The sequence below is a fragment of the Protopterus annectens genome, chromosome 3.part0 (assembly GCF_019279795.1).
Source record: "Protopterus annectens isolate FY-2018-M chromosome 3.part0, PAN1.0, whole genome shotgun sequence".
Lineage (NCBI taxonomy): Eukaryota > Metazoa > Chordata > Ceratodontiformes > Protopteridae > Protopterus > Protopterus annectens.
This window is the reverse complement of record NC_056731.1, coordinates 1,620,824,665-1,620,840,743: the sequence shown is the minus strand read 5'-3', so window position 1 is coordinate 1,620,840,743 and position 16,079 is coordinate 1,620,824,665. Positions and strand designations below refer to the sequence as shown.

At 39.9% G+C, this 16,079-nt stretch overlaps 1 protein-coding gene across 1 annotated transcript; it reads left to right on the top strand.

The window, feature by feature from the left end:
* The first annotated feature begins 3,469 nt into the window (after nt 1–3,469).
* KLF10 (Kruppel like factor 10) lies at nt 3,470–15,034 on the top strand. The gene is made up of 4 exons (XM_044065651.1): nt 3,470–3,586; nt 7,907–8,146; nt 11,591–12,482; nt 13,166–15,034. Exons 1-4 carry the CDS (start codon nt 3,554–3,556, stop codon nt 13,402–13,404), a joined length of 1,404 nt encoding a protein of 467 aa, XP_043921586.1. The 5' UTR covers nt 3,470–3,553; the 3' UTR covers nt 13,405–15,034.
* Nucleotides 15,035–16,079: the final 1,045 nt, after the last annotated feature.

Genomic DNA, 16,079 nt, shown 5'->3' with positions numbered 1-16,079 from the left:
CTAGGTCTTTTTCAATGGCAGTCCCCTACAACAATTAAAACAGGTTATTTTTGAAACTAGTAAGATTATTTGTAAGCAAGATGTGCACAGATCTTTGTTGTTGACATTATAGTTATAGACATCTTTTGACCTCTATAAGCTACAGTTTTACTTAAGAGTTTATCAGGAATAAACTGCACTTACTTGAGTACACTCAGCATACCTGGTAACAGTCATCAGTGAGAAAAACATTTTGCACAACTATGGGGAAACTGCAAAAAAAAAAACAGTAAAGAAAAATATACAGGACATTCCACTCCACAATGGGCCTATCTACATAGCTATATTTATTTATTATTATTTATTTTACATTTGTTGACCGGGATGGTCCCTCTGAGCTGAATAGCCCTTGGGAGGCCCGGGGAGAAAAGCTCCACAGTATACAAGTCATTAAAAGCATTCGAATTTCACAGTAGTTACATATAAAGTATATTAGTTAATAAAGACTTTTGGCTTTTCCCGGTTAGGGGTCGCCACAGTGGAACTCCGGTCCACTCATGATTGGCAGTAGATTTTTACGGTGCCAAGTTGCCAGCTCGCTGCCCAACCTTCAACGAAGGCACGCCCATTCACGCTTATACCTACCTGCATGTCTTTAACGTCACCAGACCGTGGAGAGGACATGCAGACTCCACACAGAAGGCGCTCTAGCCAAGAATCGAACAGGAGAACCTCTTGCTGTGAGGTGACAAGACTAACCACTGCACCACCGCGGCTTTTTAGAAAGTATATCAGTTAATACAGAGGTAATTAGTTAAGAAGCTTTATTGTTTTGAAATGTAAGCATTAAACAATATACGACAATAATTCATAAAAAGCATCAATAATTATAAGTAACTGTAGATGTTTCTAATAAAAAAATCGATCTATATAATATAAAATAAATACATAAAATATACATACAAATAAATACATAATATATATACATCTATAAATATACATATAACTACAGCTTTAGAGTATATAGTAGCATCCTGTTGTGACTCATCTGGACTTCAACTGTTTTCTCAAGTTTCACTGTGGTTTTGTATTACACCGCTCCCAGTAAGCACTCACAACTGAAATAATCACAAATCTTGGTTTCACCTAATTACTACAGGCGGATATCTGTCATGTAGGCAGCGGAGGACAACTACTTCATGGCTCATTTTAGCATTTGTGACTTGTGTAAAAACTACTCACCCAGCGTGTCATAAAGAACGGATGTCTCAGCTAAAAAAAAGTCATTTCAGAGCACGGTCATGCGCGCCTGTATTAAACTTAATGTGGCTCTCTAAAAAGAAGCACACTATTGAATATGCAAATCACTTTCCCCTGCATAGCCAGTAAGAATTGAATGTCGTATTATCGCAACCACCTAAGTACTGATTGAAACTACAAGGCATACCATTAGGCGAATTAACTATTATTGTCAGAGTTCTGCAAATGTTAAGCATCCCGTAGGAAAGTTATGGTTGTGTCCCACATTAGACAATAAAATATGCATGCTGTAAACAGCAGCTGACACCAGCACAATTAAAAAAATAGTTTATAATTAAGTCCGGTAAGGTCTCCATGTACAAACTTGTTGTGACAATAACAGGAGTTGCTTTCGCATGTGTTTCCTGAAGGATACGAACTCTGACATTGTAAAATTTTATTTACTGACTTCCCTGCTCAGTACTTTATCAGAAACCCCTGCTGTTTACTGCCCTGCTGACACCGTCCGTTAACTGTTTATGCCTTTATGATATTTAGTGCAACTACATGGAGCACATAAAGCCTCACGCAGTACATGAAATTATGGTCGTCTCATCGATCAAACCCTGAAAGCATGTGCTAGTGACGTGGATGGTAACATTGTCCTCTCCAAATTGGTGGGGCCATCCATTGTCGAGCAGAAAATAAAGTGAGTACTATCTCTGAACCGATCGCTTGTAAAACAGGCTGCCACTTGTACTGCTCGGAATGTGGTTGCGATAATAGGTAAATACCGAATTTTCTTATTGGCTATATAGGGAAAACTGATCCATATTCAAAAGTATGTCTCATCACTGCTTAAACCCCCATCCCACATACAATTTTACTGATACCTTTAATAAATTTTAAAATGCATTACCCTTATGGAGAGAATTAGCAAAGCCCCACCCCAAATCTAGTCACTACCAGGCCCACTCTGCGCCAACACGCCCATTACACGAAATAGATACAAATTGACTGCAAGTCTTTTGCAGATGTGTGCCCTGAATTTATGTTTAAAAGTTACACAAAAGTTATTATCCAGCTATCTGTCCAGAGTTTTGCCTCATATTCTGGCATTCTACCATCGTAAGTACATTGCGCTTAGTTGTGCGCATCCTGCGAGCTACTACACTGATAGAATGCCCGTATTCTTGGTCTTCTCTTAAAATTTGTGGTTTTCTGGGAAATCATGGGACGATCTGAGGATTTAAATCACTAAATAATAGCATACATTTTAGTTTCCTTCAGAAAATATGTGTCAAAACAATCCTTGTTACCCTATAGCAACTTTCGAAGTTTATAAAAGCAACATTAAAAATATGTCCCAATTGTGTCCATTTCTTAGAGGGTTTGTCCTGATTTCTTGCCCTAAGACGTTGAGGTATGAAATACAGTCTGGAACACTATTATGTGCTACAAGAACGTTAACATAGCTTACAAAAGTATTAACAAAGTTATTAAATTATGGACATTTGAAACCTCAGAATTAGTTAAACTTATGGTGAAAAAGCAGCAACGCCGTCGGTTAAAATGCGAGGCAATGTCAATTATTGTCAACACGCCCAAACCTAAGAGAGACTAAGCCATCATCTGCAGAAACGTGCATTCTTCTTGGGGGTATCTGCGTACACAGCCCAGTTGTAGGAAAACAGCAATGAAGTAAACTTAATGTGGCACTCTAAAAGACTGGGGTTTAATATATGCTTGTTGTTTTAGTTTTAATATATGCATGTTGTTTTTAGTTATGCACTCATCATTTCTTTTAAAAATGAAAATAAATTGATCGTTAAATAACACATTACACTATTCAGATACCAGTTTAACATGTAAAAACTGTATGCTGGCGCTGCCTGAAACATGTGCACTATAACATGTTGACGACATAGACCAGTTCAGTGCAAAATTGCAACCGATTGCGATACAGTGACTCACACACGGTTTCATGGACGGCATCACGAAAACAAGACGTGACCCTGACTCAGGGATGAGAAGCAACGGGTGGGACTTCCCGGTAGCTGACACATACTAAAAGACTTGTGTACCATGCTTTGCTCAGCGGATTAGCACGCTTCTGATCACACTCCGATCACGCGTGTATTATATTCTGATTGGTCTACCTGCGCACACCTTTGTTTTCTATTGGTAGAAGACGGGCCCGCTCTCCGCCCACGTTTCTGGAGGTGGGGGTAGCGCGCTCATTGAATGGAGCTGTAAAGAAGACAAGTCTGTTACTTGAAAGCTGTTTTCTGGAAGTAACAGCTGAGGTACTGGGTTTTCGTCTTTATAGCATACGATGCTCGCTGTTTCACATTTTTCACCACAAAACGTGAGTATTTATTAGACCTTTTTATGCATACTGTATTTTGTTTAGGACTGTTGTTTTATTCTGATTGTACAAGCAATAAACATTTTACAGTAGACACTTGGAAAAAGTGTAGTTTTTTTTTGCCATCACTGAACACTTATTCCCATTTGACTCTGCTGAAGCGTTTTTGTAGAATCCATAAAGCATTGAAATTGGTTGTTTTGTTGTATTTGAATTGTTTGACTACACATCAGTCATAACATTTCTGTGATGTTTTAAAATATTTAATGAGGAAAGGTTGATGATGTTATTCAAAAATGATCACCCGATTGTACTAATCTCCAGTAGGAAAAAATACAGGTTTAGTGAGGGGGTAGATATTCCTTAAATGCGTTTGTCCTAATGTAAGAGGTGTTGTGTGTGTTGACTGCAGAGGAGAGAGGTATGATATTTTTTGTTTGTGTATGATTGTTATGCGGTTATCCTGGAAGATTGCAGCAGGTACCTAACGTTTCCAGCAGGACTGTTGTTGCCGATACTAGCTCTTGTATATTTTGGGAAAGGGAGCAGAAAAAAAAGTACGCTGATTTAAGGTGCTCTCGTGTTGCAGTATCTGGCCCCCAAGAGGACCTGTTGTTACATGTCTATTAAAATGTGTTGATTCTTAGTAGTGTTATTGTTATTATTACTGGGAAGTGGGTGAAAGGTTGAACTGCTAGTGTTCACGTTTCCTCAGTGCTGAAGAACAGCGGCTGATCATGCACTGTCCACGTGCCCGCCCTTCTCTATTGTAGCCAATCGTCGAGGGGGCCATGCGTTTTGCTGACCAATCAAAGTTATGTCTGTATTTTGATTGGTTTACATGTATCTCGGGGGCAGCGAGTGCGTGCAGTTTGGAACGGAGAAACCAGTAGCAAGCCTGGGGAGGGGGGGGATCGTGTCTGAATTTCCATTGGTTAAATTTGATGTAAGCCGGTAGGATAAGGGGTGGGGTTAGTAAGGAAGGTTTCCTTGTTAGTTATGGGGGTGGTGAAAGCGGGGGTTCTGACTTAGTACTCAACTTTTTGTAGTACATATTGTGCTCTTATGCTCAGTTGTTGACACCGACTTGTAAAGTACTTGTACATATACTTGTGGACATAGTTGTGTGGCAATACCTCTCAACTGTACAGATTTTCGCAGAATGTCCAGATTTTTGCCTCCTATGTTTGGTGTGTTCATCCTAAAATCTGTACTTTTCTGACAAATAGCTGAGGATTGAAGTCATTAAATAATGACAAACATTTAAGACTCCACATACATCAGAAAATTCATGCTAATGCAAAAACTATTATTCTATCAGCTTTCTAAATTTGTAAGAGCAATATTTAAAATCTCTTCCTATTTCTCCCCCAATTTTAGGCTTTGTCCAGATTTTTTCATCTAAGAGGTTGAGAGTTATGGACCTGGCATAAATTGATCTTAAAGTTGTTGATATGGAATGTTGATGCAAGTTATATATTTATAACTAACAGTGACGTTTGTGTTTTCTGCCTGCTTGGTTTTAAGTATTGGCTTTACTCAGCCTGAATAACACTGTGTTGTGATGTCAAAGCTAGAATGACAAAAGCCATTTCTTGGTAGTTACATAGTAGATTTTTAAGCAGTTCATTGCTTTTTGTAGTGTACTGGGAAGTGTTTGAGGAAATGACATTTTTTAACTTTGGTAAGAATAACTGTGGAGTAAAGAGAGTGAAGATGTGAGTTAGAAAATGATAAATACTCGAGAATTAGTGAAATGTGTATACAGTTTACTTGGATTATAGAAAACAAGAGTTGTTCGTGTTGTAGACATCTGGTAGGAAAGACCCCCTCTCATCACCTGTTTGGAAGGCATCCTGTATTTCAAGGTAACCCTAGCCAGGCTGCACATGAGGAAGCTGCAGCGGTACCTGAGCTCTCAGTCACTTGATGCCCAAGTGCTCTTGATACCTTGCCTCAAACAGGAGTTTGCATGGTGGGCACAGGCTTGCACCCCAAAAGCAGGGCCTGCCTTTCAGATTTTTGCTCCAGGGCCAAATCCTCAGCACAGATGCCTCATAGACAGCATGGGGTCCCATACCCAATACCTCCAAACTCGAGGATTATGGCTCACTCAGCACAGAAGGAGGCACATAAAATTGGAAAGAACTCATGGCAGTACAAAATGATGTAATAGCTTTCAAAGACAGATGGGACACAGGGGTCCTAGTAGTCCAACCCGACAATACCACAGTAATGTGGTACATAAACAGGCAGGGAGGTCACACTCCTACCCTCTGTGCCACCTGCCATACCAGTATGGGAGATGGCACATTCCCTAGGCTTGCCCCTCATGGCACAATACCTACCAGGCAAAAAGAATACACTGGTGGACCACCTCAGCAGGAATCTGACAGACCACCATGAATGGCATCTCCATCTGGAAATTTTCCACACAATAACAAAGCAATGAGGGGTCCCCAGATGGACATGTTTGCCAGCTAGGGCAACACTCACCTGGAGAAGTACTGCAGCACACCTCTTCATTTATGCCTTCCCACCTTTGCCCCTGCTGCCTCTGAAGATCAAGGAGCAGGCCCAAAGACCATCCTTAATGGCGCCGAACTGACCTAGGCAGCACTGGTTCTCCTTCCAGCTCGAGGTCACCAAACAAAAGCCTTTGATATTACCACAGTGGGTGGACCTTCTCACCCAGAGCGGAAGGAGGATTATGCACCCCAACCTTTAGACTCTCAGCCCAGTTTATTCCATAGTGTCCTACTGTATCTCCAACTTGAGTCAGCAGGTACAGATCATTTTACAAAAGTCTAGAAGGCCTAGCTCCAGAAAAATCTTACTCGGCTAGATGGAAAAGATTGCTGATGTGGTGCCAGAAGCACCGGCTTCAGCCAAATTCTGTTAGCATTCCCAACATTCTGGAGTACCTGGCCAACTTAGTGGGGAAAGGTCTCTCTTACTCCTCCATAAAGATCCATGCCTCAAATATCTCTGCTCACATCCCTAGTCATCCTCCAATTTATTCTCACCCTTTGCCAAAGCAATTTCTTAGGGGAGTTATTCACATTAGAACCCACCCCTCCCATGGGATGTCAACTTTATGCTAGAAAAGTTAACTTTGCCTCCTTTTGATCCTGCAGCCCCTAGCATCTTAAAAGTTTCTGACCTGGAAAACAGCCCTACTACTGGTTGTCACTTCGGCAAGGATTGTCTTTAAGAGTTTTCCAAGTCTAGAGCAGGTATTGCATCTGACGTCCTGCAGGGAATCCTATCCTCTCCTTAATTTCCTTCCACCCTCTCTAAAGCTTTGGGAATCTTCCCAACAGTCAGGACTGCAACAGCGAAACACAAATGACATAGTACAGTTGTGTATGCTTACCATAAATGTGGATGTTCGAGTGTATTCACTGTTGTAGTCTCCTTTCCCTCCCCCCTCAGCCTACCAGGTAGACTGGTAGACTCAACCAATGACCCTATACTTTCAACCCTGGCTTGGGTCTCTTCTGCCTTGGCCTACCGTGTGTACACTGTAGTCCTCCATGGATCCACACTATCTTGGTCCTTCTAGAGTACTCTTGGGGGCTCCTTCTAAGTAGGTCAAGAAAATGCTGAAGTGATGACACAAGCTGGCTCCCTTTATACCTGAGCATACTGACATCAGTAAATGTGTCCACCAGACTGGGAGGCAAAAACAGTTTTCTCTGCTAGTTGAGCCAGCCAAGGCCTTTCATGGCAGGACATCCCAACAGTCAGGACTGCAACAGTGAATACACTTGAACATCCACATTTATGGTAAGTGTACACAACTGTCCTTTTCCCCAAGGCTATGTGACCTCAAAATGAAGGGATGGCAATGTGGGGGTGCAGCCCACACAGGTGATGGATGCAAGGGTAATTTCTTCTCTACTAATATAGCACAATACACCTTGTCTGTGCACTCGAGTAATATGCAAAAACACATCTGGCAGAGCACAGTGCAATAAGTGGGCTGGTATAGGGATTGTGTGGATGTGGCTTACTACAGCGCATCCCATGACTGATACTAAGCTAATGCCAACTTTACACCCGTGTGGACATGTTGCAGTAGAAATTAGTAAGTGAGGTGGACAGCCAAACAGTTTTTTACAGATTTGCTATTATGGTGGTTACATATGTGCTTTATATACAAATAGACAAGGCATTCTTTTGTCTTGACTTTTAATTTTCAAAGGTTTAAGACGTTGAATTTACTTATGATTGGAGCAGGTATGAATAGATTGAAAATACACAGGTTTTGTTTTTCTGTGTCTTTGCATGTAAATACATATTTGATTATTATTTCAGGTGGAAGAAATGAATACATTACCAGGAAAGATTGGTAGTGCTGTATTCCCCCGGATTGTATCCCCAGCAAAGAGTGACTTTGAAGCTGTAGAAGCACTCATGTACATGAGTTGCCATGGGAATCCATTTCCTAAAGAATATATGGAACTTCGCCCATTGACACCGGCATCTGATCTGTCAGAAGACATGGAAGATGGCACACTACCAAGTGCTCCAGAATTTCAAAGCTTGCCACCATTTGTAAGTATTTGATTTTGTTTTATATTTGAAATGGTCAATGAAGACAATTGTATTTGAGCAGCCCCCCCAATAAATAAATAAAATGTGAAGTAAAGCATGAAGTGGATGTCTGTTTTGTTCCACGTTAAATTTTAATGTGGTTTTCAAACTTAAGCTGAGCAAACCTCTTTTTGGTACTTGTATGGCCAGATGATTTATTGTTTTACCTTCTTGGACCTGTTGACTTTTTAACTGTTTGTGAATAGTCTTATAAGGATATGATGTGTAATGTGCCTGTCATGTATTTTTATTGTTAATGGGAAGTTTTTAAAGATATCCATAACAGGGGCAGAACTGTATAGCCCCTGTATCTTAGTAGTTCATTAGGAGAAAAAAATATGTATCTAGAGAAGACCACAAGCATCTGGCTGTCTTGGCTGCCCCCGTTTTCCTTCAAAGCACCCCAGTACATCTTTAACCTCTTCACCCACCCAGTTCTGCAAAATACCACAGTAGGACTTTTACTCTGCTATGATCCCTGAGTATCCTCTTTAAGCTGTACTGTTAGGATGGTGATTCTCTGCAAGGATTCCAGCTGGGAGAGCCACCATCCATAATAGATTGTGGATACTGAAGAGATGGGTCACATTCTGGAGTTGCTGAGGCAGCTTTCAAGATGCAGTCTCTGGTACCAGCTTTATTTATTTTATTTTGACATTTTTTAACCAGGTTTATCCAACTGAGCATGAGCCTATTTTCAGTGGAGGCCCAAGGAGAAAAGCTCCATATAGAACATTAATAAAAGTAGAAGTCATAGTACATACGGTAGCTTCAAATACAAGACCATCAGTAGCTGTAGATACCAGTAAAATCTAGTATAGTACAGAAGTAAATAAATTCGCATGCAGTGTAGCACATGACACTAGAAGTCTGTGGTGGTGACTATAGTTACATATACATCTCATAATACAGTAAATATATTTCCAGACTAATTTTTAGTCCTTTCCTGCTAGGTGTGCTGCTTTAAGGAGGAATGGGGAAAATGGATGTATTTTGCTTTGTTGGTCCACAGCAAGTTGTTGTTTGGGTTGATTTTGTGAAGGATGAAATGAGTTGGTTATATGAACTTCCACACTAAGGGTTTATAGTATGGCTTCCGTAGATAGACCAGATTTATTCTCCTGTCCTTTTATATGTTGTGTATCTTGGTACATTTATTTCCCAAGCATGGATGTTTCTGTTACTGCCATCAAATCAAAATGTTTTATCAAAGCCACAAACGTAAGTAGATTTTGCCTTGATGTTAGGCTGCCATTGCCTTTTATGTTTTGCCTTTGGCTCATTTACTTCTCCTTTAATATTGGTCACGCCTTTCCTCCCATTTGATCAATTTGTATTGATGTCTGTGCATCAGTAACTAAACTACTGGTTGTGCAGAGGGTTACATTGGTATTTGTCTACATCCCTCCATGGGTCCATAGTGATTCTGAAGTCACATACTTAGCCCTATTTGTTAATGCGCAAGTTTAAACTCGTGCTTTGTCATCCTTGTTTCATCCATGTCACTGAGAGTGGTAGAACTTCTTGACACTGTTACTGTGCATCATGCTTGTTTAAGGCCCTTCCCAGTTTTACAGCTCCATTTTCACTGCTCTTGTCATTCATGGACAAATCATTTTGAGTTTGAGAGTGATGGCGATTGTTTGCCAGAAGTGTAATGATTTCCTGTGTGTAATGTCTTTTTTTTTTTCACCTCGAGTCAAGGGTCCTGCTGCTCAACAGTTCTGAGTTTTGTAGCTTCATCTTATTTATGACCAGTGAATGTAGCAGGGTTTGCATGCACCTTGGAAAGCTGTGCTACAGCTCAGTTCCTCATATCAATATATGTGCACTTAGTGATTTTCTCAAATACATAAGGAAGTGTTTCATCCATTTGCAGTGCTAGCAGGACTAATAAGAAGGCAATACTTTGGCAAGTTGTAAAACAGTTAAGTATTTAACTGACTCTAGTAATATGTTACACTTCTAAATCAAACTTGTGAGCTCACCATAGGGAAACCAAGGCTCTGTTTTTTTGCCTGATCCCAGATTTAGCACTGCATAAGTTACTGTCACTATGTTATGTGTTTTGGGAGTACAGTCCATCCTTTTTAATGGAATGTAATCTATTCCATCAGTACATTGTATTAGCTTTTATCTCATAGCAGTTATTACTTGTACTGCAGCTGAGAGGTCTTCTGTTTCTGTACCCTCTCATCTTCTGATGACCTCTAGCTTTTTACCCCAGCACTGTTTTGCTCTCCCCTGAGTTCTTCTGTCAGTTCTTTCTTGGCGACCCTGGTCATGTCACTGTGAAAGGAATTCAGTGCCTAGTAGGCTTGTCTGTTCTAAAGAAATTGAACTAAACAATTGTTGCACCTTTTGTGAATACTTTCTTAGAGCATGAACATGTGCTGACCCGTGCATAAAGTGCAAAGTGCCTAGTAGATCCTTATATAGTTTAATTCCTTATCCTCTGCAGACCCCTAGATTATTGCCTTTATTCCTCTCTGCCCTCCCCTGAGTACTTCAGTAGCTCCTCTTTTGAGCGACCCCAGATAAATTCTGCCTCTGGGCATGTTTCCTGACTTCATAGCCAAAAAGATTTTCCCTCAAAGGGGTGATAAATGGCCAACAGGGAATTGAGACTCACATGGGAAGAGGAGGACAGGCATATGGGAACCAGCATTTTGCAGAAGGCTGGTCTGAATTTGTACCCAGAGAAATGTCCTATGGCAATGTTGTGTGTGACTCACATACCCACTCAGAATATGTGAAGGTAACTTCCCCTTCAACAGGTAGTAGCCATTGAGGCACCTGGAGTGCACCAAGTCATGAAGGCTGCAGTGTTTTTACACCCTTTCGCTGGAATACAAATGGCAGATTGCAGTTGCTTCATTCCACTTCTCTGACTCTTCCAGTGCACTTGGTAAAATCATTGTGGAGAGAGGACAGGGAAAGCAGGGTATATTCAGAGAGAAACTAAAACAATCATTGTTGATAAGATTAGTAATGATGAAAAGAAGATGGAAATAGTGGTTTCAGGTTGTGTAAGAAGCATAACCTTGTATTTGTTTGTCATAGTATACACATTAGTACAAAGGACAATGAATGGATCAAAGTAAAGACTGAAATGAGGGATATAGTGAAGAGAACTGCATCCACTGGAAAATTTTTGTTTCTGTTTTTAAATTCAAAGAGTTCTAGCAGATATTCTAAAAAATGTGACATGGATTGTGATTTTTCATCTGGAATTTTAGTTCTTTATTCAGCAGTAGTATCTAGGTGTTTTAAGAATACATGTTTAATTACATTAACTGTTAAATGTTGATATTTAGTATTTAATCTTCCTTTTTAATTTACTGGCACTTATTTTATGTTGTTTGCACTGTAAGATAACTAACTTTTATGGTATATGTTTTGCAGTGCTTGACTCCCCCATACAGCCCTCCTGATTTTGGAACCCCTTCTGTTATCCAGTCATCCATTGCAGCACCTACTACTGTTTTGTCTAAGTCCACTTTTGAAGGCCCAAGAAGACTAGAAGCAAGCTGCACAGATTACCCCATTCAGAGTAAGTCGCCTCCACCTTCCGCTTCTCCAGCATTCCAGCAAAAGGCTCAGGCAACCAGCGTGATTCGTCACACAGCAGATGCACTGAAGGACAGCAATTTTTATACAACAAACATAGAAAAAGTCCATGAACAAAACAATTCTGTTTCTGAAATGGATTTGTTCAACTCCAGGGACATTGGCATGAAGATTCTGCCTTGTGCAGTGGTGTCTCCAATAAAGGCACACAAGGAAGTAGTTGAAGATAAAAAGTCAGAAAACTATGCTTCACGTTTGTCAGCTGTTGCTAGCATCTCTCCAGTAACTGTTGGAAGGCAACACAATTCTGCATTGCAACCATCTTGTAACTTGACCCCTGTAGGAGTGACACCCCTACCCGTTTTATACCAAATGGTTCCAGTCAGCACTAGCCCTGTTGTAGCAGCTGTTGTCCAGACTTCTGTATCTAACCAACAACAAGGTGTCTGTCAGCCTGTTGTATTCATGGCACCAGACACACCTAAAGGTACTGTAATGTTTGTTTTGCCCCAGGCAGTCATACAGAATGCCAAGCAGCCTGTGTGTGGTCCAAATGGAATTAAACTGTCCCCTATTGCTCCTGCGCCTATGAACATATCTTCTATTCAGAGAATACATCCACAGGCTGAGTTAAACAGAATTAGAAGTCACGTGTGTGAACATGATGGATGTGGGAAGACATATTTCAAGAGCTCCCATCTTAAAGCCCACATGAGAACACACACAGGTATGGTGTTTTTTGATGTATGATTCATTTAACTGTATTCTGTTTGATTTATTTTAGAAAGCTGTTTCTTTCAGGAGCTGCAAACCATTTAAGAATTAACATTTATTAGAATTGTTTCAATTAAAATGTAATGTCCCTTTCTGTAAGTGTTTTGTAATACAAAGCATTTGCTAAATACATTAATAGCTGGGTCCCATCCCAGACAAACATCTGATGTGGGGTTTAGAAGAACTGATTTATTACAGTAAGTGTAATGGGGACAGTTTACTAGAGGCTTAGGCTTTTGTACTGATTTTGTTCTACTTTCTCTTTGCACTTTTTGTCAACTATTGGTCTATTACTTATTTTACCAGCATCAGAGGCAGGTGTACTTGTAAATTTCAAGGGAAAAACCAGCAAGTTTTCTATGTATCTGTACATGCAGACAAAAGAACTAGACTTCTTCAACTTAGAAGTCTTCTGCAAGGCTGCTGCTTTTTATCCCTTTACCGAATGTCCCAAAGTAAAACCCAGTTTATTTGTGTGCTGTCATTGAGGTAGAAGTCAAAAACGTCTTGGCATTAAGTTGGCAGAAATTATCTCGTGTGTTTGTGTTTCCTTTTCATCTCATTGAGAAAAATAAAATGTGTAGATTGAGGGTTGCTTTTTTGTTTCATGAGTGTTTTTTTTTTTCCCTTGTGCAGGAGAAAAACCATTTAGATGCAACTGGGAAGGCTGTGACAGAAAATTTGCACGATCTGATGAACTGTCTCGACATCGTAGGACACATACTGGTGAAAAGAGGTTTGTGTGCCCACTGTGTACGCGTCGCTTTATGAGAAGTGACCATTTGACCAAACATGCACGCCGTCACTTGTCTGCCAAAAAGCTTCCGAACTGGCAGATGGAAGTGAGCAAGCTGAGTGACATAGCTGCACCTTGAAAATTCTTCATTAGCTCATTTGCAATATGATTATGTGTGTAGACATGGTGCAGATAACCACTTCCAGGTGCCATGCAAACACCTACCCTGCAGCTCCGTGGTTCATTTGTGCCAGCACTAGATGGAAGGAAGTAGCACACGATGCAGGATGTACCCACCACGTGGGTGTTATGTACTGAACATTGAGTTGGACCAGCAAGTATCGTGCCAGATAAGAAGCAAGGTGTGTGTTCAGAAGAAGGACTACATGATCAGTTATTATGTACTGGAACTTATAAACTGCAGCATTTGCAGTTTTTACTGTTATTTATTGCTTTGTTACGTCAACATTTATTGGTCAAACTGAATGTTTGCAGCACCATTAGCTGCAGTTGTGTAAACCAGGTGGGAAGTATGGGTTACATCTCTTAAGTGGGAGGGGATCTGCTGGTTGGCACATTTTGAAGGAATTAAATAGTGCCAAAATAATTTTCAGGTATCGTGTTATGAAGCAGAAGGTTGAAAAGTGCATGCAACTGTGCAATTTTAATGCAAGATTAGTGATAGAAGTCTTTTCACAGAGCTGTGCAGCATAGTTCATTCCTGTTTTAAGGACCATTATATATAATATATTACTTTAACATGTTTGTTTACAGTCTTTAAAATGCGTCATAATGTTTGTCATTTTAGGTTAGATATTAGTTGTATGTCCAAGCAACTATACTGATATGAAGTCGTTTTTGAATAGAATATTCCCGTCTTTGCATGGGATCGGCACTAATGGGCCTGTTCTGTCTTGCTGACAGAAGCACCAGCAGCTGTTGCTGGGGCCCATTCCTGATATTTTTCAGAGTTCTGAAGACAAGCAATTGTGGCCAATCTTTTGACTCAAGATACTTTCTGGTTGCACCACTGAAAGGTTACTTCACCTTACTGATATGTTTTTTTTTTTTTTAGCAGGTTGTGTGGTATTTGGGTTATAGCTATTACCATGTTGGTCCTGCTTTTAATTCGTAACTTGGAAAAATAGGCAACAAGATGCTCATGCTATTTATTCCGGAGAGAGAGAGAGATGCAAATGATGTCGAGGGACAGGTGTAGCCTGCCCTGTACAGATGGATTCTACATTTTTGATCTTTGTTTAAGTCACGCCAGTTCATCTGCTTAATTGAAGGCCTCTCGTAGCTGTTAATTTACAAAATGTTGTACATACCTTTAAAAGCTCCGTTTTGGAAATGGGTCAAATTTAGCTGACTGAAAATTTATAAAAGCCACTGGGTCGTTTAAAGCATTTTCTATTAGCACCTTTATGAAGTGCAGCCGTTATTATATTGGTATGACTGCTTTAGCAGAAGTGTGTTATTTTCAAGCTATTTATTTATTTAATTGGCATTGGCCTTCAAACACATGCGTTTCTGTGAGGTATTCACAACCCAAAGATGCACACTAAAGAGTAATTTTTTTTTCTTGTAAATGCTGCAATAAGAGTTTATTTGAAAGGTGTGCTGTTCTGCTTAAGTAACCTCTGTAATGTTGCCTTGCAGACCAGAATGTTACTTAATGAGATTACTTTTGTGAGACTACTTCGTTTGCACACTGTTTATTACATGACATATTATGTTTACATATTGAATAAAAAACATGTTTTTTATGTTGTTCCAGTGTTACTGAACATTATATGAAGGCTTTTTAAAGTACTTCTTTTTGATACTCTGAGGTTCCTTGTCAATTGATCTTTGATTGGGGGTAACCTGTCTAGGCTTCAAATGAACTATTTTTCTCTCCAGTTCACTTGCCAGGGGGCTGGTGCCATGACATCATGTACTATTCTAAGAGAGCATGCGCATCTGTTGTACCCAACAGTTTCTTTTCTTCCATTTGTCTAGTTTGAGTACTGATTCTACTGTTCACCACAAAAAAGGTTAAATTATCCTTTGTCCAGAAAGAGTTTGTATGGCTGCTAGATCAAAAGCCAAGACCTGAACTAGTATGGTGTCTGTTGTCTAGGGAAAGACCACCACTCATGTATTGCCATACTTGCTAGCATTTCGGTCTGGATAATATGAGAGAGAGAGGCAAAGGTGTTGATGCTCCACAGTCTGTTTTTGCAGAGTGCATGCTGAACCCCCCTCATGGTGTTTCATACCTCATTAATGCAAGCCTTGGCAGGTCAAATTAGTTAAATGACCCCCACCACTATATTGTTTTTCTTTCCAAAAATTATTTCCTTCACTGTAATCCAAAACTAAACATGGCACACATAGCAAAAGCATAATTTGATGATTGTTCATTTGTTTTATGACTGAAACTTTCTTTGTGTAAAATTTTGCATTTTCTTTCCTGTGATTGTTTCGCAATCTGTTGTATCTTGAAGCATAGGATGGGCATAGTAAAGAGGTTAGGTCATTGTTTCTAAATGTAAGGACATTACAAAAATAGTGACACTTAAAACATGGGTATTTTCTTATCAGTCACAGATTACCAGCCTCACGCCCTAGATATATAATGTAGTCAGGCTGACACTACAGTTTTGTGTCTAAAACAGAATCAAAGGTTTCAAAATTAGATTTGTGTTGCAAATGACCAAGAGAACTCCACCCATAGAGTTTATTTTTGTGTTTAGTTATCACAAATTAGTTGTCTTACTGTTTTAGTCAAACTGTAGGAGTGCCAAAAAAGATTACTTCCAAGATGGC